The sequence below is a fragment of the Eublepharis macularius genome, chromosome 1 (genome assembly GCF_028583425.1).
Source record: "Eublepharis macularius isolate TG4126 chromosome 1, MPM_Emac_v1.0, whole genome shotgun sequence".
NCBI classification, from domain to species: Eukaryota; Metazoa; Chordata; class Lepidosauria; order Squamata; family Eublepharidae; genus Eublepharis; species Eublepharis macularius.
In genome coordinates this window covers 211,697,032-211,714,577 of record NC_072790.1, presented here as the reverse complement: position 1 = coordinate 211,714,577, position 17,546 = coordinate 211,697,032, and the positions used below count along the sequence as shown (strand labels likewise).

Genomic DNA, 17,546 nt, shown 5'->3' with positions numbered 1-17,546 from the left:
AGATGTATATATGCGTATCTATTTGTTGTTGTTCTTGTTTGTTCAATAAAATTGTGTTGGACTTCACCCCCGCCTTCCTTATTGTGTGAAGCTTGGTACACTCCCATGTGTGGAGGCACAGAAGAACGAAGATGAAAACAGGGTTAACATACCTGTAACTTATGTTCATCGAGTTCTTCTGTGCTGACACACAACCCTCCCTCCTACCCCGCTGTGAACTCCAATGCACGATAATGTGATGGCTGTAACGGAAATTGGTGTTTTTAAGGTGTTATGGCTGAAGTGTGTTGGTCAAGCGGCGGCAAGGGAGAACTGAGGGAAGGGGCCGTTGGTCGCTGGAGGATCACGTGACCGTTTGGGCGGGAAAACGGTCGCTGAGGCGCGCGACAAACGGCCCCTTCGGAGCCATGGAAGCTCTAGAAAATTCTCCGGCGGCTGGCCTGCGCCTGCGCAGTCCCCATGTGTGTCAGCACAGAAGAACTCGATGAACATAAGTTACAGGTATGTTAACCCTGTTTTCCAGACTAAGGTGTCCTTGGGTGGAAGGGGGTCTGAGCTCCGTACGCCCTCCTTTCCTTTCTCAGGCTTAGCAACGCTGATATCAAAGTGTACCCTGATCGGTTGACAGTACTAGAAAAGATGGCTCCTCTCTGCACTCAGACATGGATCACATGCTCTGTCATTTGGACCTGGTTTCACCATTCAGTTGCTACCTTTATTCCATCGGCATGTGAGCGACTTTGCTCCATGTCAGGCCTGAAATGACCAGAGCTTCCTAGCATGCTTTTGGACTTTGTATGAGCAACTGCAAGCTACTTCAGAGAAAAGCAAGCCAGCAAACTTTCATGTCTAGTCAGATAGTTTTAACTAGAAATAGATACGATGTTATTTTATTGCCTTTTGCTTACGCCTTATAGAGTGGTTCCTGCACCCCTGCATGCACTCTGCTGAATTAATAAACAACATTATATTTAAGCCTGTGTCCTGAGTTTCTGACCACTTGGGTGCAAGTCTACCCAGAGAAATGAATCTGTAGACTGGCAAGTCTCAAACAAACTCAGATGGCCTCAACCTTCCAGGAGGGCTACGGAGTTCTGAGTAGCTGTGAGCAGCGCTTGGAAACGGTAGTCGAGGGTTGAACTTCTAGATAATGACCCCAAAGTGTATAAAGGATGTAGTTGCTTGGTGGTCCTTGCTATAAAGCGCTGCCATGTAGTCAGGCTGTTAATCTGGGACAATTGAAATGGATTTTAGCACACTGTGAATGGGATGTAAATGAAGGCCGTTCCTCAGGGAGTTTGCTCTTTGCACCACCAAGATGCTTCCCCATCCTGAAGTTCATTAGCACTTCACCTCCCATTTAGCAGCTTAGCTCTTAAGGCATGAAATGTTGATAAATGAGCCTGGCAGGCACTCTTGCTGCATTCTCTGGTTTATCACACATGTGAGTAATATGCTACAGAAAGGAGAGAGAAGTTGGTTGGTCTTGAGAGCCTGTTAAGTTCTTTTGTAAGTTCTATTAGCTCTTGCTGCTTTCCATTCAGCCTGGTGGTAACTCAGGATATTATGTTTTAAGGATATAATTTGCCCTAATGTCCTGGGTTGGATGCTGAGTGCTGGTTGGTGCTTGCACTCTAGAGGCAAACGTTCTGTTTTACAGTTGTGTGCAACTTGTACGGGCTGCTTAGGAAACATGCCAATGGCAGACAACTTTTTAATAGCCTAATTGTGTGCAGCATGTAGACCCTATCAGTTCCCAGGCCTCAGACTGGAGAAGGAGACCCACTCCCAAGCTAATTAAGGCAGCATGAAAGCATCTATTGAGAAGACAGGAATTCTTAAGGGGAGGAGCCAGTCTTGCTGCTGGGGCAGTATCTAGCTCATCAAGGCTTTTTGTAATGGATACTTGTTGTGCTGGTCAGGTTTTGATGGCACTTTTAGTCGCAGTTGCTTCCCCTAGCCAGTCAACATACCTTTGCGTTTAGATTGACCTTTGATAATTCAGGAAACTCAGATGGGTGTTGCCTTTACTGGGCAAGTACACCAGTACTATAGGTTTGGTTGGTATTGCACTTAAGTCATTTATAAGACTTGAAGAATAAAAATTCACTAATATTTACTTTCTTTTAAGTGCAGAACAGACAGAACCATAGCACAAGAAATAACACTGCAAAGAAAGATCTTAATGGTTTAGTAATTCCAAAGAATGCAAGTGTTAATCTGATTCGATGCATTCCAGAATCTTACCACCAGCTCATTTGTGCTGTCTTGGGGAGTCAAGAGTGAGGCATTGTTCTTGACCCACCTGTACTCCTTTGGTCTCATATTCCAGCCTTGCAGAAATAATTATTAATATTTAGACAAAGACTTCTGAGCTATTCCTTTGATAGTGGAGCTTTGAATTTAAGAGACAAATAATATAGAAAAATAGATAGCTTGATTAGGCTATATTTACATGGATGTTTGTATTTTCCCAACATTGTTTTCCCTGCGTTCTTCTTTCTAATCTCTCAGAAAGTGATTACTAGTTAAATTTAATCTGAAACTCAGCAGCATGACCATTCTTCCTGTTTTGTTTGAGAAGTCCCAATGTTTACCTGTCAAGCTTCTCTTTTGCTTATGGTTGTAAGCTCCTTTGTGAAAATGTAGAACAGTTAGTGCAAGTTGTGAGTGAAACTTAATGAAGGGCTAATTAAGCCTGTAAGGTGTTATTTCATGCGGTTTGATATTATTTATATTCGCTAGCAAACATGTATGATTTCTTCTGATAAAGTCAGCACTTGTGGTCTTTGATCTCTCTTCTCTGTTCAAAGATTTCTTTGTTTCAGTTGCAAATACTTTAGAACTAACATATCTGAAGGGATACTTATGTAATAGAAAGCAAGGGAGAAACTGGATGCACGGTCACTTAAACTACTTATTTTGATCAATACCCATGACCCTTGGAACTACATTTTGGTTATTACTAAGTTTCCTTGAGCTTAGTAGTCACAATGGCCTGTGGAGGGCTGTGTTCCAACAGCTTCATGAGGCAGATTTTTAAAATTATGTTGCTTCTTACCACTGCTCACTGAACTTGGGCTCATGTAATGATATAGATCTTACTGTTTACAAAACTTCTTCAGTGTTGTTTGCGAGTGTATTTTGGTACAGTGACAAAACTTGACAGGCTTTTCTTAGGTGCGGGATGGCAGCATGAATACGGAGGTATTCTGAATGGACAGCAGGAGTGTAAAGGTTGCCTTGTGAGCTGGATTTATTCACTGCAGTAATTGATATTCTTGTTCAACCCTAGGTGAGAGAGATGGCTGCCACGACGTTGAGTGGCCTACTACAGTGCCATTTTCTGGTGATAGATGACCCCCTGCAGACTCACTTTGAGGAGCTCTGCAAGAGGAGACTCCCAAAGAAGAGAAAGCGAGACCTCAGCACTGTAGTGGATACTATTCCCCCTGCAGGTAAGACAGGCCTCTTTCAGGGAAGTAGACATGTAGGACAACATCTCAGATATATTAGAACTCTCTTTGCCCTAACTTTGACAGTAATTCACATGACCAGAGCCATTCCCCACAGAACCAACGGCATTCACAGCAGCCAGGCACTGGTTTCAGCCAGTGAGGGAACACCACAGAACAAAACCAAGCAGTACCTAGCCACAAGCACAAGGAATGTGGTGTGATGTTGGTCCCCTTGCTTCACTTTGGTTCTGTGGGAGTTCTGTTGTCTTGCTTCAGTTTGCTTCTGTTGGGATAGGTTGCAACAGTATCCCTTGCTTCAGTTTGATTTGGGTGGAATGGGTGTGCTTTTCTGCTGTGATGTTTTTTTTCTTCTTCTCCTCTCTGCTGTGATGTTGATCCCTTGCTTCACGTTGGTTCTTGGGGGGTGGATTCCATTCCTGTGTTTGGTTCTGTTGGGCTTTCTCTGGGATGAGCTCAGCTTGCATTTCGGAGTGTGCCTTGGCCATGCCAGCCTTGTCTCAGTGTGTTTCTGCAGTGGGAATCAGCTTTGACTTTTTCCCCATTGGAAACATTGGAGTGGCTGGGGGCACCTTCTTTGCGGGCCCATAGAATTGGCTCCCAGGGTCCCATCTTCATGAAACTTGGGGAGGCTTTAAAGGACAGTCAAGAGGAGGTTCCCTGCAAATTTGGTAGAGTTTGGTTGAAAAATGACACTCCTCCTCCCCCCCTTTCTGCAAAAAGACAGGAACTGCTGTTTCTTTGCAGGGGAACAGCAAAGGAACTGGCAAGCCTTTTTGTACTGAATTAATTTGATGGCTTGAGTTTGGGACACTGAATCCGATTCAGTATTGCCTATTTTGATCCAGAAAAGCCAAATTTGACTGAGGGGTACCCACTACCCCTCTGCATACTCCATCCTATGCAATCACACCTGCTTTGTCATTCACTGGCTGTTGTCATTCAGCACCTGAAATGACTCCACTCTCCAAGATGTAAGGACAGATGGACTCACATTCTAGCTGTATCTGAAGAAATGAGCTGTGGTTCATGAATGGTCATAACCAACCACAAATTGTGTTAGTCTTATAGGGTGCTGCTGGCCTCTTGCTCTTTCCTGCAGCAAAAATTTGGCTTTTATTTCCAAATTCCAAATCTGAACAGGAGACCCCTAGCTTGTGGTATTATGTTCTTGAATTGGGCAGGGGTGTGGCAGCAGACCTACAAAATCTGACAACACAACTGCTGTGTAAATAGCAATTGTGGAGCTGAAGGTGTCATTTTGAGCCATGGCATTGCCTCCAGGGTCCCAAATTCAAACTTATTTGTTGATCTAGGGAAAATTGTGCTGTCCAAGTGTTTGGGAGAATCAAGCTAGAATTGTAAAGGACTTTTTACACAGAAAAGTGTTTTCTTCTATGTACTGCAACTGCGGGAAGATTACGCACGTACTCACTTCATTTTGGTGAGTATGTGCGTAAGCCAGTTTGGTGTAGGAGAGCCAGTTTGGTGTAGTGGTTAAGAGTGTAGGACTCTAATCTGGAGAACCAGGTTTGATTCCAAGCCAGCTGGGTAACCTTGGGTCAGTCACAGCTCTCTGGAGCTCTCTCAGCCCCACCCACCTCACAGGGTGTTTTGTTGTGGGGATAATAATGGCATACTTTGTAAACCGCTCTGAGTGGGTGTTAAGTCATCCTGAAGGGCGGTATATAAATCAAATGTTTTGTTATTATTATTATTATTCCTTGACTCATTTTCGTGACCTCTGCACACCCCAGTATTGGGGCAGGAAAACAATAGAGTAGTGTATGTCTCCTATCATTGGGGAGAGCTGTAAGGGGAGAGAACAGGAAGGGGTGGTGTTATGCACTACTCAAGGCTCTGGGAAATATATGGACATCTGGGAGCGGCCAGTAGGCTCATCTTCTTGCTAGCTAACATGACTCCTGCCATCTAACACTCAGTTGTTGGACGGTGGCAAAACTCTGACCTTAGGAGCAGCTTGCCAGAAATTTCATGAGATCTTGGTTAGCAAACTGTGCGTGTTCTTGCCAGTTTGCATTTTTGCCAGCAGACGGAAGTCCTTTGAGCTCAGCTGGTTTCCACAGCACAGTCAGTCATGTTCATCAGCAGTGGCATGCTGATCGTTGCTTTCTGCCTCCTCTTTTGCCCCCAAACTTTGAAGCATAAGAGCGTTACGGGCATTTTGGATCCCCTCCTTCCCTTCAGCAGACAATTGGAAGGGATGTTCTAAGTCAAGCTATGAGACGCCTCCTCTCGTATGTAGTTTTCTGTACTCCAAGGTCAGCTAATGAAGTCCTGTTCCATCTCAGGCTAGGCAGATGGCTAGTAGGGGATGCCCACTTTCTTCAGTAACTTCCACCTTTCTATAGAATTCTCTGTCAAGGGAAGCCCATGTGCCAGCTTTCTAAAAGACTCTAAATAAGTTGACCAAAGGCAGTTCCAGCTGTGATCCTTTCCTAACAATACTGTGTGCCTTCCTGATTTTTATGATTGTTTTAATATATTTAAAAATGAATTTATAATTGGATTCTGAGTAATTCTTTACACATTTATAGCTTCTAGCTATAAAAAAAATCACAATTGAAAAAAAACATTTGGAATCTTGAGAGGGTTTAAAGCTGCAGAATCACAGTCTTCTGAAAAGAAACAATATATTCTTGCAAACGTGGTTGAAGAGATAATATTAATAGTAGATAGAGAGCAACATTCTTCAACACAGAATTACTATGGGGTCCGTGTGTGTGGTTTTTTGCAGACTTAGTTAAGCGCCATGCTGGTGTTCTTGGACTTAGCGCATGCATTCTGTCCAGTCCTTACGATGTACCCACGTGGATGCCTCAACTGTTGATGGATCTTAGTGCACACCTGAATGATCCTCAGCCTATTGAAGTAAGCATAATCTCACAGTAGCTATATTCCATTCTAGTCTGTCTTTTAAACTACATTCCACAAAGGATTAAATGCAGTACTCATTGTGAATTTTTTTGGTGTTCCCTCATTTGATGTAGTTAAATCTGCTATTGTATTTATTCGAGGGGGCAGGACACGACAGCATGGTTCAGACTTCAGCGGGTCCAGAATGCTGCTGTGCATGTCCTAACTGGAGCTTTGTGTAGGACACACATTACGCCTATCTTGCAGCAGCTTCGCTGGCTCCCAGTAGAATTCCGGATCCGGTTCAAGGTGTTGGTTTTGACCTATAAAGCCCTAAACAGACTGGGACCAGCATACCTAAGGGACCGTCTCTCCCTGTATGTGCCCCAGAGAGCACTTTGTTCAACTGGAAATCATCTACTGGTGGTCCCTGGCCCTAGGGAGTCTCGGCTGGCCTCCACCAAGGCCAGGGCCTTTTCGGTCCTGGCCCCAACCTGGTGGAACTCTATGTCTGAGGACACTCGGGCCCGCCAGGATCTTGTATCATTTAAGCGAGCCTGTAAGACGGAGATGTTCTGCCAGGCATATAGTGGAGGCTAATTTTAGTCCATCACTGCCAAGCCTTCCACCGGTCTCCCTCTACAAGGGGTATGGAGAGTCCACTCATGCTGGCTGCCCTGAAAGGGGTACAGTATTTTACCTGTTGCTGTTTTTATGATTGATTTTAAGTTGTATTTTAATCAATGTTGGACCTCGCCCTGAGCCCGCTTGTGGGGAGGGCGGGCTTAAAATAAAATAAAATATGGTTTGTCATTATGTGAATGAGTCTGGGGATCTTTTGGCTTGTGTATCCCTCCCCCCCCCCCTTTCTTCCATTTGCACATACATATTTGTTCTTCCACACTATCACTTTGGCTTGTTCTACAACCTCCCAACCAGGCGTCTAGACTATGGAACCAGTGGCTCCATATGAATATGGAAGTGTTTAACTGTCAAGGCGTGCATGCAAGAGGAAGTCGTGTGTGAGCCCGAAGGTCCTTCAGGCTTATTCACATAACAACAAATCATGGTTTAGTATCAGGCCTGTATATAATCAGATGCTAAAGAGTTGCATTCACTCCCATGTAGTTCAAGCATGATTCAGTTAAAGAAGGAGTAAAGGATTCTTTCATGGCATGTTGAAGAAGCTACTTGGGTGACTGTGGGCACAAGGGTACTCGCTTAGCAAGGAGAAAAGTTTTCCACTATGCTTTCCTAGCTGGCAGATAAAGACCCATTTATACATTCTGCAGAATCAAGTTGTAAAGCTTGTGCCTGGAGTGGGGACCCACCATTGGGGGAGGGATGGCACAGACACAGGTCTTGGCACAGCGTAGGCTGGAAACAATGGGGTGCAGTTGACAGCCCAACTGCTGTCAGCACCTTCAATGAGCATAGCTGACAGCCCAACTGCTGTCAGTACCATCAGTGAGCATAATTGACAGCCCAACTGCTGTCAGCACCTTCCCCAACCTACCTGTTGGGGTAACTGAGGGAAGAGGGTTGGTATTAGGACTGAATGTGGCATAAACCAATATTCCTACCCATCACCATCCTACTGGGAGCTTGGTTAATGTGTCAGCCCTGAGGTTGGCTGCTGTGCACCACTCAGACCCCCAGAGCCTTGAAGGGGGCTCCCTTTTTATCTAGGGTGTCCACCCTGTGCTATGTTCTCCAACTGATGTTGGAAGCTGCTTGAAGGCTACTTGGCTGATAGATCAGCCAATGCTGGGCCCCAAATTGCCAAACATCACTTTCCCGTCCATCAAGCACAAATGATACTCCTACTTAAGGCTGGAACGTTGACTTTTGCTGGGTTGTACAACTTGAACCTGCCGGGGGTGAGTGGGTTAATACTCATCTAAAAAAAGTTCATTGCCACAACAAAAAATAGCATGGTGAGGTTGAAAGAGAGAAGGCTAAACTAGAATCTTGCCTGATTTGGATGAGGAGGTAAATGGGGAGCATTCGGACACCCCTTCTGTATCTTGAAGTGATAAAGATTAGGAAAAGCTTTACTACCTGATTCTGCTGAAGGTATGAATTGGTCTATGAGTTGGAGAGCAGGTGGACTGTAGAGGACCTGTCTGGCTGCGGTTGTTAAGCTGTATAGTTTCTATCAGAAGAAGGTAAATATCCCTCTATCTTTGCGAGGGAGAACCTAGAAGGGAAGTCACGTCATTCTGTTTTAAAGTTTCATTCATCCAGGATCAAGCATACCAGTTCAGAAGTTCGTGGAAAGGAGCTTCCACGAACCGCTGGTTCGAGAACCACAAACCAGGCCGGTTTGAGGTTCTTTTTAGTTCGTGTTCCGTTTTGTGTCCATCTCTAATATTGAATCCTCAGTTGATTCCTTAAAAGGGGAGCAGTGACATAGAATAACAGGTGATACAGTCATGCCATATGAAAATCTTTGCCTGTGTTACCCTCCAGTGCAGGATGATTGTTTTTAAATGCACCGTCTAGATCTGTGTTCTTGCCTCATAGATGACAGTTAAGAAAACATTGTCCAACTTCCGGAGGACTCACCATGACAACTGGCAGGAGCACAAGCAACAATTCACTGATGACCAGCTGCTCGTCCTTACTGACCTTTTGGTATCACCTTGCTATTATGCATAAGAAGGTGAGATTATGTTGTGCAGTAGAACTTTGGGATGATAAAGGTATCCAGCTAGGTATAGCAGAAACTTGATCCTCCTATTAGAAGGGAGCAATGTTTTTTCTTTCTTCCTACAAAAGCCTTTTTAGAAGACTCAGTTTTTAAAAACACTTAGAAATGTTAGAATTGATATGTAATAGGACAAATAATAAAATGCACTTGGCATGCTTATTGATTTGGATATCAAAGGAAACCCAGACATAGCTTTCACAGTCCTTCATCTCAAGACTCAGCTGCTTCCATTATGGATCTTTTTTAATGCAAGAGAGGGTGCAATGAAGCTCAGATAGAACTGATTTGGGGCTCTTGACTTGCTTATATTTCTTCTAAGAATAACACTGTTCAGTATCCTTGATAGACTTGGGTGACAGGCAGCAGCCTGAGAATGAAGAGCATTAATGAGAGAGGCAGGAGAGCCAGTGTAGTGTGATAGATGGGGATCAAACTAGGAGCGGAATGACCCAGGTTCAAATTCCCACTCTGGTGTGCACTTCACTGGGTGGCCTTTTGCCAGTTAGTTTCTGCCTAACCTACCTTACCAAGGTTGTTGTGAAGATAAATAGTGGCTGTCCGGGGTCTGAGGCACAGCCCCCGGCCTCAACAAGAGGGAGCAGGGGGAGGCAGCCAGGAGACAGCAGTCCTGCCACCTCAGCCAGCAGCCAGGGCCAGAACCTGCCTACACCAAAGGGAGAGGGCAGAGGCAGGAAGAATTGGGACCCAGCAACAGCCCAAGCACGGCCCTTACCTGCAAAGGGGGAGAAGCAGCCACAGCGACTCAGAGCCATGCCCCAGCATCCACCCCAGCTTGAAGATGGCAACCTGACTCAGGAGGTGCTCAGAAGCCAGCCCCTCCGGGTAGAGCTGCTGAGGGCACTCTGTGGGAAGAGCTGGGCAGCCAGCCCAGGGGCCGCAGCTGGGCCCACCTTCCCTAATCAGCTCAGCCAGAGAAGCCCAGTAGCCAGCCAACAGGGTGCAGCTGTGGCTGATCCCGGCAGCCCAGCCAGCTACCCCTGCTGCAGCAGCTTGAGACAGCCCATGGCCACGCCAGGGCTAGAAGACAGCAGCCTGGCTCAGGAGTTGCTAGAAGCCAAGCCTCTACAGGGGGGGCTGCCACAGGCATTCTGCGGGAGGAGATGGGTAGCCCCGCCCAGCATTGCCAAGCAGGCAGCACGGAAGCTGGCTAAAGCAGCTCCTCGTGAGCAAGGCCAGGCAAGCTCAGTAGCTCAGAGGCTGGCTGGGGCAGCCCCTCATGAGCAAGGCCAAGGAGCCCTCAGCTGGGGATGGCTCACACTCAACCCCACCCTGCCAGCTAGGCAAAGGAGCCCAGAAGGGATTAGTGGTTGGAGGGAAACACCTGGGGGAACGCACAGCTGGGCCCGGTCAGGAGAGGGAACAAGCCTGGAAGGAGGGCGGGGTGGAGATAGGAAGCCCTATAAAGGGTGGCTGGGAAGAGCTCTGAGGTGGTGGGTGTGAGTGAGGAGTGATGATGTGGAATGAGAGCAGTAGGATGCAAGGGTGGAGGCTTGGAGGAGAGTTCTGGAAAGAGGAGATGGAGGACACAGAGGGTAAGCAGGCCAGGTTGAGCAGGCCAGCGAGTGGACTGAGAGGGAGTCTGGGTGAGGTATACCGCCCCTCCTTCCACAGAGCAGGGTCCTGCAGAGTCCCTGGCCCCCCTGTGACGTCAGGAGCAGACCGCCCAGTGCCACGCCCAGCGGCAGCCGCGGCAAGCCCTGACAGTGGCATTTTGGGATTGCCAAAATGCTAAGCTCTCGTGTTTCACTCTTAGTGAGTGATTATATTAAGTCAGTCTCCCTCTGACCAGATTCCTGAAGGTAGAAGAGCAAACTCCCTATCACTAGCTTGTTTCCCCGCAAGCAGTGAAGGCTGGGAAGTGCTAGAAGTACTTGCTATTCTCTTTCCTCTCTTCCCAGCGAGGAAGTCCTTGTCATTCAGAGCAGCTTCTTATGAGAGGGTTAAAGGACTTGCTAGTTAGGTTCTGTCCTTTTTGTCAGCGGCTCTGATCGTCTTCCATGGTGGTTGGTGGGGAGAGAGAATTGCAGGGCAACTCCAGGTGTTATAGGTTGCCCATTGCAAACCCCAACCTGAGGACAGAGGCACCTGGTTGTTAGATATATATATATGCTGGAGATTCTATCTTTTTCATTTGTATTTTTTTCTTTCAGGTTCTTAGGAAAACAAGGGCCTACTCCCAGTTCTGAAAAAATAAAGGAAACTCAAAACTAATTTATTGTCTATAGAACCCTTTTAGACCTGGTAACTGAGGCTTAAGGCTTTTTTAAAAAAGGATACTCTGAATCTCAATAGAGAGGAACCTGTTAACCAAGAATTTCTACTGTATTGGGGAGGCTGTGATGTCCCTGAATTTGATCATGACATTTTTTCATATCTTCATGCAAATGCCTTGCATTAGTAGCAGTCCTGACTTTTCTCCCCTTTTTGTATAACAGGGCACTTTTTTTCTTTTCCCCTTTTATGTACTCAACACCTTGTTCATGCATCACAAAAGGACTTTTGAACATATAATCCACAATCTGAACATTTAGCATTAAAATGCTTGCAATTTTGGGTGCCCCAAGTCCTCTGATCTACTTGCAAAATGCCAGGTATCCATGAACTGCAGACCATTTAATTGTAATGATAGGCCAGAAATGTCCTCCTCAAAGGTACTAGAGTTCTGGCCTAATTTTTTGCTCCCATGAAATCCTGGGCTATGCAGAACTTTGATCTGGCCTCCTTTTCAAAAGTCTTAACTTCTGAGCACATACCTTAACGTTCTACTGTTAAATAGATCTATACAATAGAGAATAGGGGTATTTTCCATGGCCAGGATTTTCAATAAGAGTCTTCACCCAGGTACCAAACCTTTTACTTTTTTGCCTAACTATGCAGGTGGCTGTCTGTGTAGACCTTTTCAGTTCATCAGAGCCAATGGATAATAATGATGCTTGGCTCTCAGCTGTTCTTTTGTTTAAGAGACTGAAAAGAATGTACATATGTTAATAGTGAGTGGGCATACACTTTTTAAATAAAATGTCCCAGTTTGCTAGTTCCACATCTTCCCATTTTCTCCACCTCCTCACCTTGGAACAAATAACTTGCATAAAAATGGAAGTACTGTATCTTTCTTACCCCCTACCCATCCTCATTTCCCAATTCCCTATATAACTCTGGTGGCTATTGGCTGGCTGTTTGACAACATGTTCCATATGTGTTACATAGCTGTAAAAGACTGTATAAATTGTAGAGGCACTGCACTGGCAAAGCACTGTACAGTTTGCAGAAATTTTGCATAATCCCATTATGAGATTAACTTGTAAAGAATCACATTTCTATGTGTCAATATAGTGCTTTCAGCTTTTGTATCTGATTCAATTGCCAATTCTGTTTTTTAAATATTCCTCCCCCCCTTTAATGAGGTAACTTTTTAGGTTTTGACTTTCATTTTTCTTATTAGTGAGCCTGTTGATTTTTAATGTAATTTCTATGCATGCCCCCTTCCTAGGAATGCAAGCAGTCTCTTACTCTGATGTGTGGTAAATTACAGAGTGAAAGAATACTTTAAAATTTGAGAACTGTATGTTTCCTTCTTCTGCACATCTTGTACTTTTTCTTTTATAAACAGGAATATAAACATTTTTTTAAATCATTTGCCTGCTGGGAAACCATACCACTATTTTTAAAAACACAGCAGTGTGACCAGTACAGTATCTTCCAAGAGTCTCAACACATAGAAACAATGGATGTATAGTGTAGTGCCAAAATGCCGCCTTCTCCTTTCAGTTGTGTATCTAGTTTAAAGCTGAATAAATAAGCTGTTTGTAAGATCTGTGTGTGGCTCATTGTTTCAAACAGTATTTTCCTGGGAGAAGCACTTCCTCTTGAGGGCAGAAGAGGAAAAGCTTTTAGAAGATGATCAGAAAAAATTGAGTACCATACATGACATCTCTGTGTCTCCTGTTTATATTTTTTATTTATTCCTCTCCAGTGGAGACCCAAAGTGGCTTACAACATTGTTCTGTCTTCCGTTTTATCCTCACAACAACAATCCTGTGAGGTACGTTAGGCTGAGAGTGACTAGCCCAAGGTCACCCAGTGAGCTTCAATGGCAAAGTAAGGAACCTAGCTCTCCCAGATCTTAGTCTAGCACTCTAATCACTATGCCTGGTTCTTGGTGTCCTATAAGGTTTGTGTCCTTTGGGAGGAGGAGGCATGTCACAATGCAGCAATAATGTTGACTAAGGGCCAGTTCATATGTCAGTGCTCTTAATAGGTGAACCTTCTGTCTAAGTGATAAAGATTAATTTATTTGTTACAAGAGATTTACCCCTCTTTTCCTCCAATGAGCTCAGGGCAGTGTGCATGATACTTGAAGCACTCACCAGCCCCTTGGCTTGGTTTCTGCAGCTGGTTAAGGGAAAAGCCCCTTACTTCACCTCCCCTCTGTTGTGAATTTAAACTGGGAGATGTGGCCATGCATCATATCATGGTGCACTTTCAGATGGAAGCTGCAGTGTCCGGCTCTTCATGTTTTGTCACCACCTCTACAAAGTTCCTGTAAAATCTTTATACATGTGTAAAATATCTACTGCTTATTCCATTCAAGTCTTTTTGTGCTGTTTTCTACATTCTTCCTTTTAAAGGATTTTGGCAGGGTTCTATCCATTCTATTGCATTCCGCAGTTAAATGTTAAACACACTATATTGTGTGCTTCAAATTTTTTTGAAGAATACAGTGGATTTGGGGTACTCTTGTCCTGAATTGCTGTCACATTCCAAACTAATGTCTGAGGGCTAGAAACAACTGATTTAAAACAATAGCTCAGAGGCCATGCCATCGTGTTCATGAATCATATGTCTTTACGTCATGGTTGCTGAGTGGTTATAGAATGCAACTGATTGACTACATGGAAATGTAAGTTGGAGGGGAGTAGCATAGAAAGTAAACATGGAGTTAAATTTGTCATCTGCAAGGTATTAAATCTCTCTGCTTGCAATAGAATCTGCTATAATTGAAAAGATTAGGGATAATTTTCAGTGGTGATTCTTGCTGTTTTCAGCTCCTCAGAAAGCACCAACAGCAGTAGTATGTAAGTTGCTTGTCCCTTCTCTTATTTGGGTTGGTTCTGAGTTGGTTCATATACAGAACTTTTCTAGTTTTTCAAGCATACTGCTGCACCAAATTTTCCAAGGAATTGATTTTCAATACAGAATTTGGGGGGTGGGGAAGGAGGGGGACAAGACATTCCCACCAAAATATAACCCATCTCCTGAAAAACGAAACAGTACACCAAGATATCCTGCTGATAGTGCTATGGATCCTTTAACACTGCATTTCCAGTGTATATTCCTGTCTCTAAAGTCTGTTGGACAGAGTCGCTTTTTGCAAAAGGCAGTAAGTTTTGCAAAACATGGGTCCCTTTTGGGCTAAATATTACTTAAGACTTGATGATTCCCAACTGATGTTTCAGCTGGCTCCACTGAAACCTACTGACTTGAGTTAACAATGAATTAACTTTCCTGTGAGAACAAACCTCTGGATTTACACAACTGTGTGCGTGCGTGCGTGCGTGCGCGCACGCACACACACACACACACACACACACACACCTATCAGCAGTTTCCAAACGTATTGCCCTTGCAGGTGGTTTTGGGTGGAACCATTCTAAACTGTGGCACTCTTAGGCATAAGATCGGAGCATTCAATGCAGTGCCAGCACAAAGAGACACGTTCTTGTTTTTGCTGATGTTCTACTGATGTTAAGATTAGGGGTGTGCAAGCCAAAAATTTTTGGCTATAGCCGAAAGTAGAAAGCTGAAAGAAGATTCTCTATCGTTAAAGCCGAAAGCCGAAACAAGAATCTCTTTCGGCTTTCGGGATTCTTTCGGCATTCTTTCGGCATTCTTTTGGCTTTTTTCTATTGGAAAATGCCTCCGTCTTCCAGGACGCCTGGAGGAGGCATTTTCCCACAGAATAAGCCCAAAATTGGTGGGGACCTTCCTCTACCCATTCTCTAACAACCACCCAAGTTTCAGACAGATTGAACTTTGGGGGGCCATGTTATGGCCCCCCAAAGCAGGTCCCCCCATCCTCCCATAAGAAAGCGAAGGAGCAGCATATTGTTAGCATGCTGCTGCTCATCTTTCTTCATTATTTCCTATGGGGAAAAAATGAAGAGGCAGGCTTCCTTTGCCAGGGGTGGCATTTTGCATGCAAAATGCCCCCTTACCCTCAGGGGCCCTTCTCCCACCCCTCCTCCCACCCCCCACCAAGGCTCAGCCTGCTCCCACTTGGGGGGGCCATTTCATGGCCTCCCCAAGTAGGTGCTCTAATCTCTACCACTGACAGCTGGGGGAGGCTTGTGTTGCCAGGGGTGGCATTTTGCATGCAAAATGCCCCCCAACCCTCTGGGGCCCTTCTCCCACCCCTCCTCCCACCCCCCACCCAGGCTCAGCCTGCTCCCACTTGGGGGGGCCATTTCATGGCCTCCCCAAGTAGGTGCTCTGCTCTCATCTCTACCACTGACAGCTGGGGGAGGCTTGTCTTGCCAGGGGTGGCATTTTGCATGCAAAATGCCCCCCGGCCCTCTGGGGCCCTTCTCCCACCCTTCCTCCCACCCCCACCAAGGCTCAGACTGCTCCCACTTGGGGGGGGCATTTCATGGCCTCCCCAAGTAGGTCCTCTCAGCCCCTAAAGTCCACCCCTTACAGCCCCACACAAACCCAATATCCCCCCAGCTGCCACACACAGACCCAAATCCCCACATTAGCCCCTCACAGACCCAAATCCACCCCCACCTGCCCCACACCCATAACCCCAGGAACAGGCTGGCAAAGGCCAGCCCTCTCCCTTTGTTCCCTATGCTGGGAACTTCTAAACTCTCTTTCCCTGGGCAATTCTGCACAGCCCAGGGGTGCCACAATGGTGGGCACACTTCTGAGTGCCAGCTGGTCCCTGTGAAAGAGCACCTGAACCACAGACACCCTCCCTCAAATTCCCCCACCACCTACAGAGATGGCTGGCCAGCCAGCCCCATTGTTCCCTATGATGGGAACCAACTGCACAACAAAGAATAAAACAAGAACAACACAAAATAAAGTTTAAAAAAAATTATTTTCTCCCTTCCAAAGTACAAGTAGGCAAAGCATTATGACACATTACACCAGCAGTCCCCCACACAGAAAAATTAAAACAAAACTCACTTAACATCAGAGAATCACAAAACACGATTCCTGTCAAAAACACTTTATTCCTTGAACAGCTGTAGGTTACACAGCAGGGGGGAACACCAAAGGGCATGGCAGCACTATCTTACACAAAAATAACACAACTCACTTAACATCAGAGAATCACAAAAGCACAATTCCTGTCAAAAACACTTTATTTCTTGAACAGCTTTAGGCTACACAGCAGGGGGGGAACACCAAAGGGCATGGAAGCAGTATCTTACACAAAAATAACACAACTCACTTCACATTAAAGAATCACCCCAAAAAATTGCTGTCAAAAGCACTTTATTTCTGTAACTGCTTTAGGTTACACAGTAGGAAGGCACCACAGAGCAGGAAAGCAGTGTACTACACAAAAATAACACAACTCACTTCACATCAGAGAATCACACAAACACAATTGCTGTCAAAAACGGTGAAGTGGGTTGTATTATTTTTTGTAGTACATTGCTATCATGCCCTGTTGTGCCCTCCTACTGTGTAACCTAAAGCTGTTCAAGAAATAAAGTGTTTTTGCCAGGAATTGTGTTTTTGTGATTCTCTGATGTTAAGTGAGTTGTGTTATTTTTGTGTAAGATAGTGCTGCCATGCCCTTTGGCATGGGAGTGGCTTCTACTGGAACATGACAACTATGATGCCTGAAACAGCTGTTTATATGGGCGTCTGCCCTAGAGAACTAGTCCTTTAAGCATAGCAAGGAAATTTGGTCATTTGCAAAGAGATACAATAAGAATTTACTGCACAACACAGGTTTTCACACTTTTTTTCCAGCATAGGCACTGGTGATCAACTATACAACAGAAGCAATTGTGATTCAGTACTGTCTTCTTGTAAGCAAGAAAACAAGCCCGGTGACTTCGTATAACAGGCTTGGGTGCACAAAGGAAAAACTTCAGTCCATCGCTGGAAAATGAGAATAGTTTTGCTTTTTGCAAGAAAGCACCACATTGCCTGTGGAGACTACGGGAAAGGCAAGAAACTGCCTTCTTCTAAGCAAGCCATCTTCACACAAACAGCAATATATATATATAAATAAGGAACCCTATATAAATATATACATAAATAAGGAACCCTAAAAAGGGAAGTGGCATATTAGGTTACAAGCCCAAGTTCTTGAAAGGTGACAAGCCTTTCAAAATACTATGGTGGTCAAATTAGGGAATTAACTTTAGAACCAAGGAAATATTTCTGATTTTCTCTAGCATTAGCTAAATGCCCCTGTTAATGTCCTTTAAATGTCCCTC

At 45.0% G+C, this 17,546-nt stretch overlaps 1 protein-coding gene across 1 annotated transcript in view; it reads left to right on the top strand.

Moving 5' to 3' along the window:
• Positions 1–12,897, top strand: part of PSME4 (proteasome activator subunit 4) — a 107,511-nt gene extending 94,614 nt beyond the window's left edge. The window contains exons 44-47 of the mRNA XM_054986549.1: positions 3,296–3,458; positions 6,235–6,368; positions 8,880–9,018; positions 11,238–12,897. Of these exons, the coding sequence (XP_054842524.1) occupies positions 3,296–3,458; positions 6,235–6,368; positions 8,880–9,014 (432 nt within the window). The 3' untranslated portion in view covers positions 9,015–9,018; positions 11,238–12,897. The remainder of the gene's footprint in view (positions 1–3,295; positions 3,459–6,234; positions 6,369–8,879; positions 9,019–11,237) is intronic.
• Positions 12,898–17,546: the final 4,649 nt, after the last annotated feature.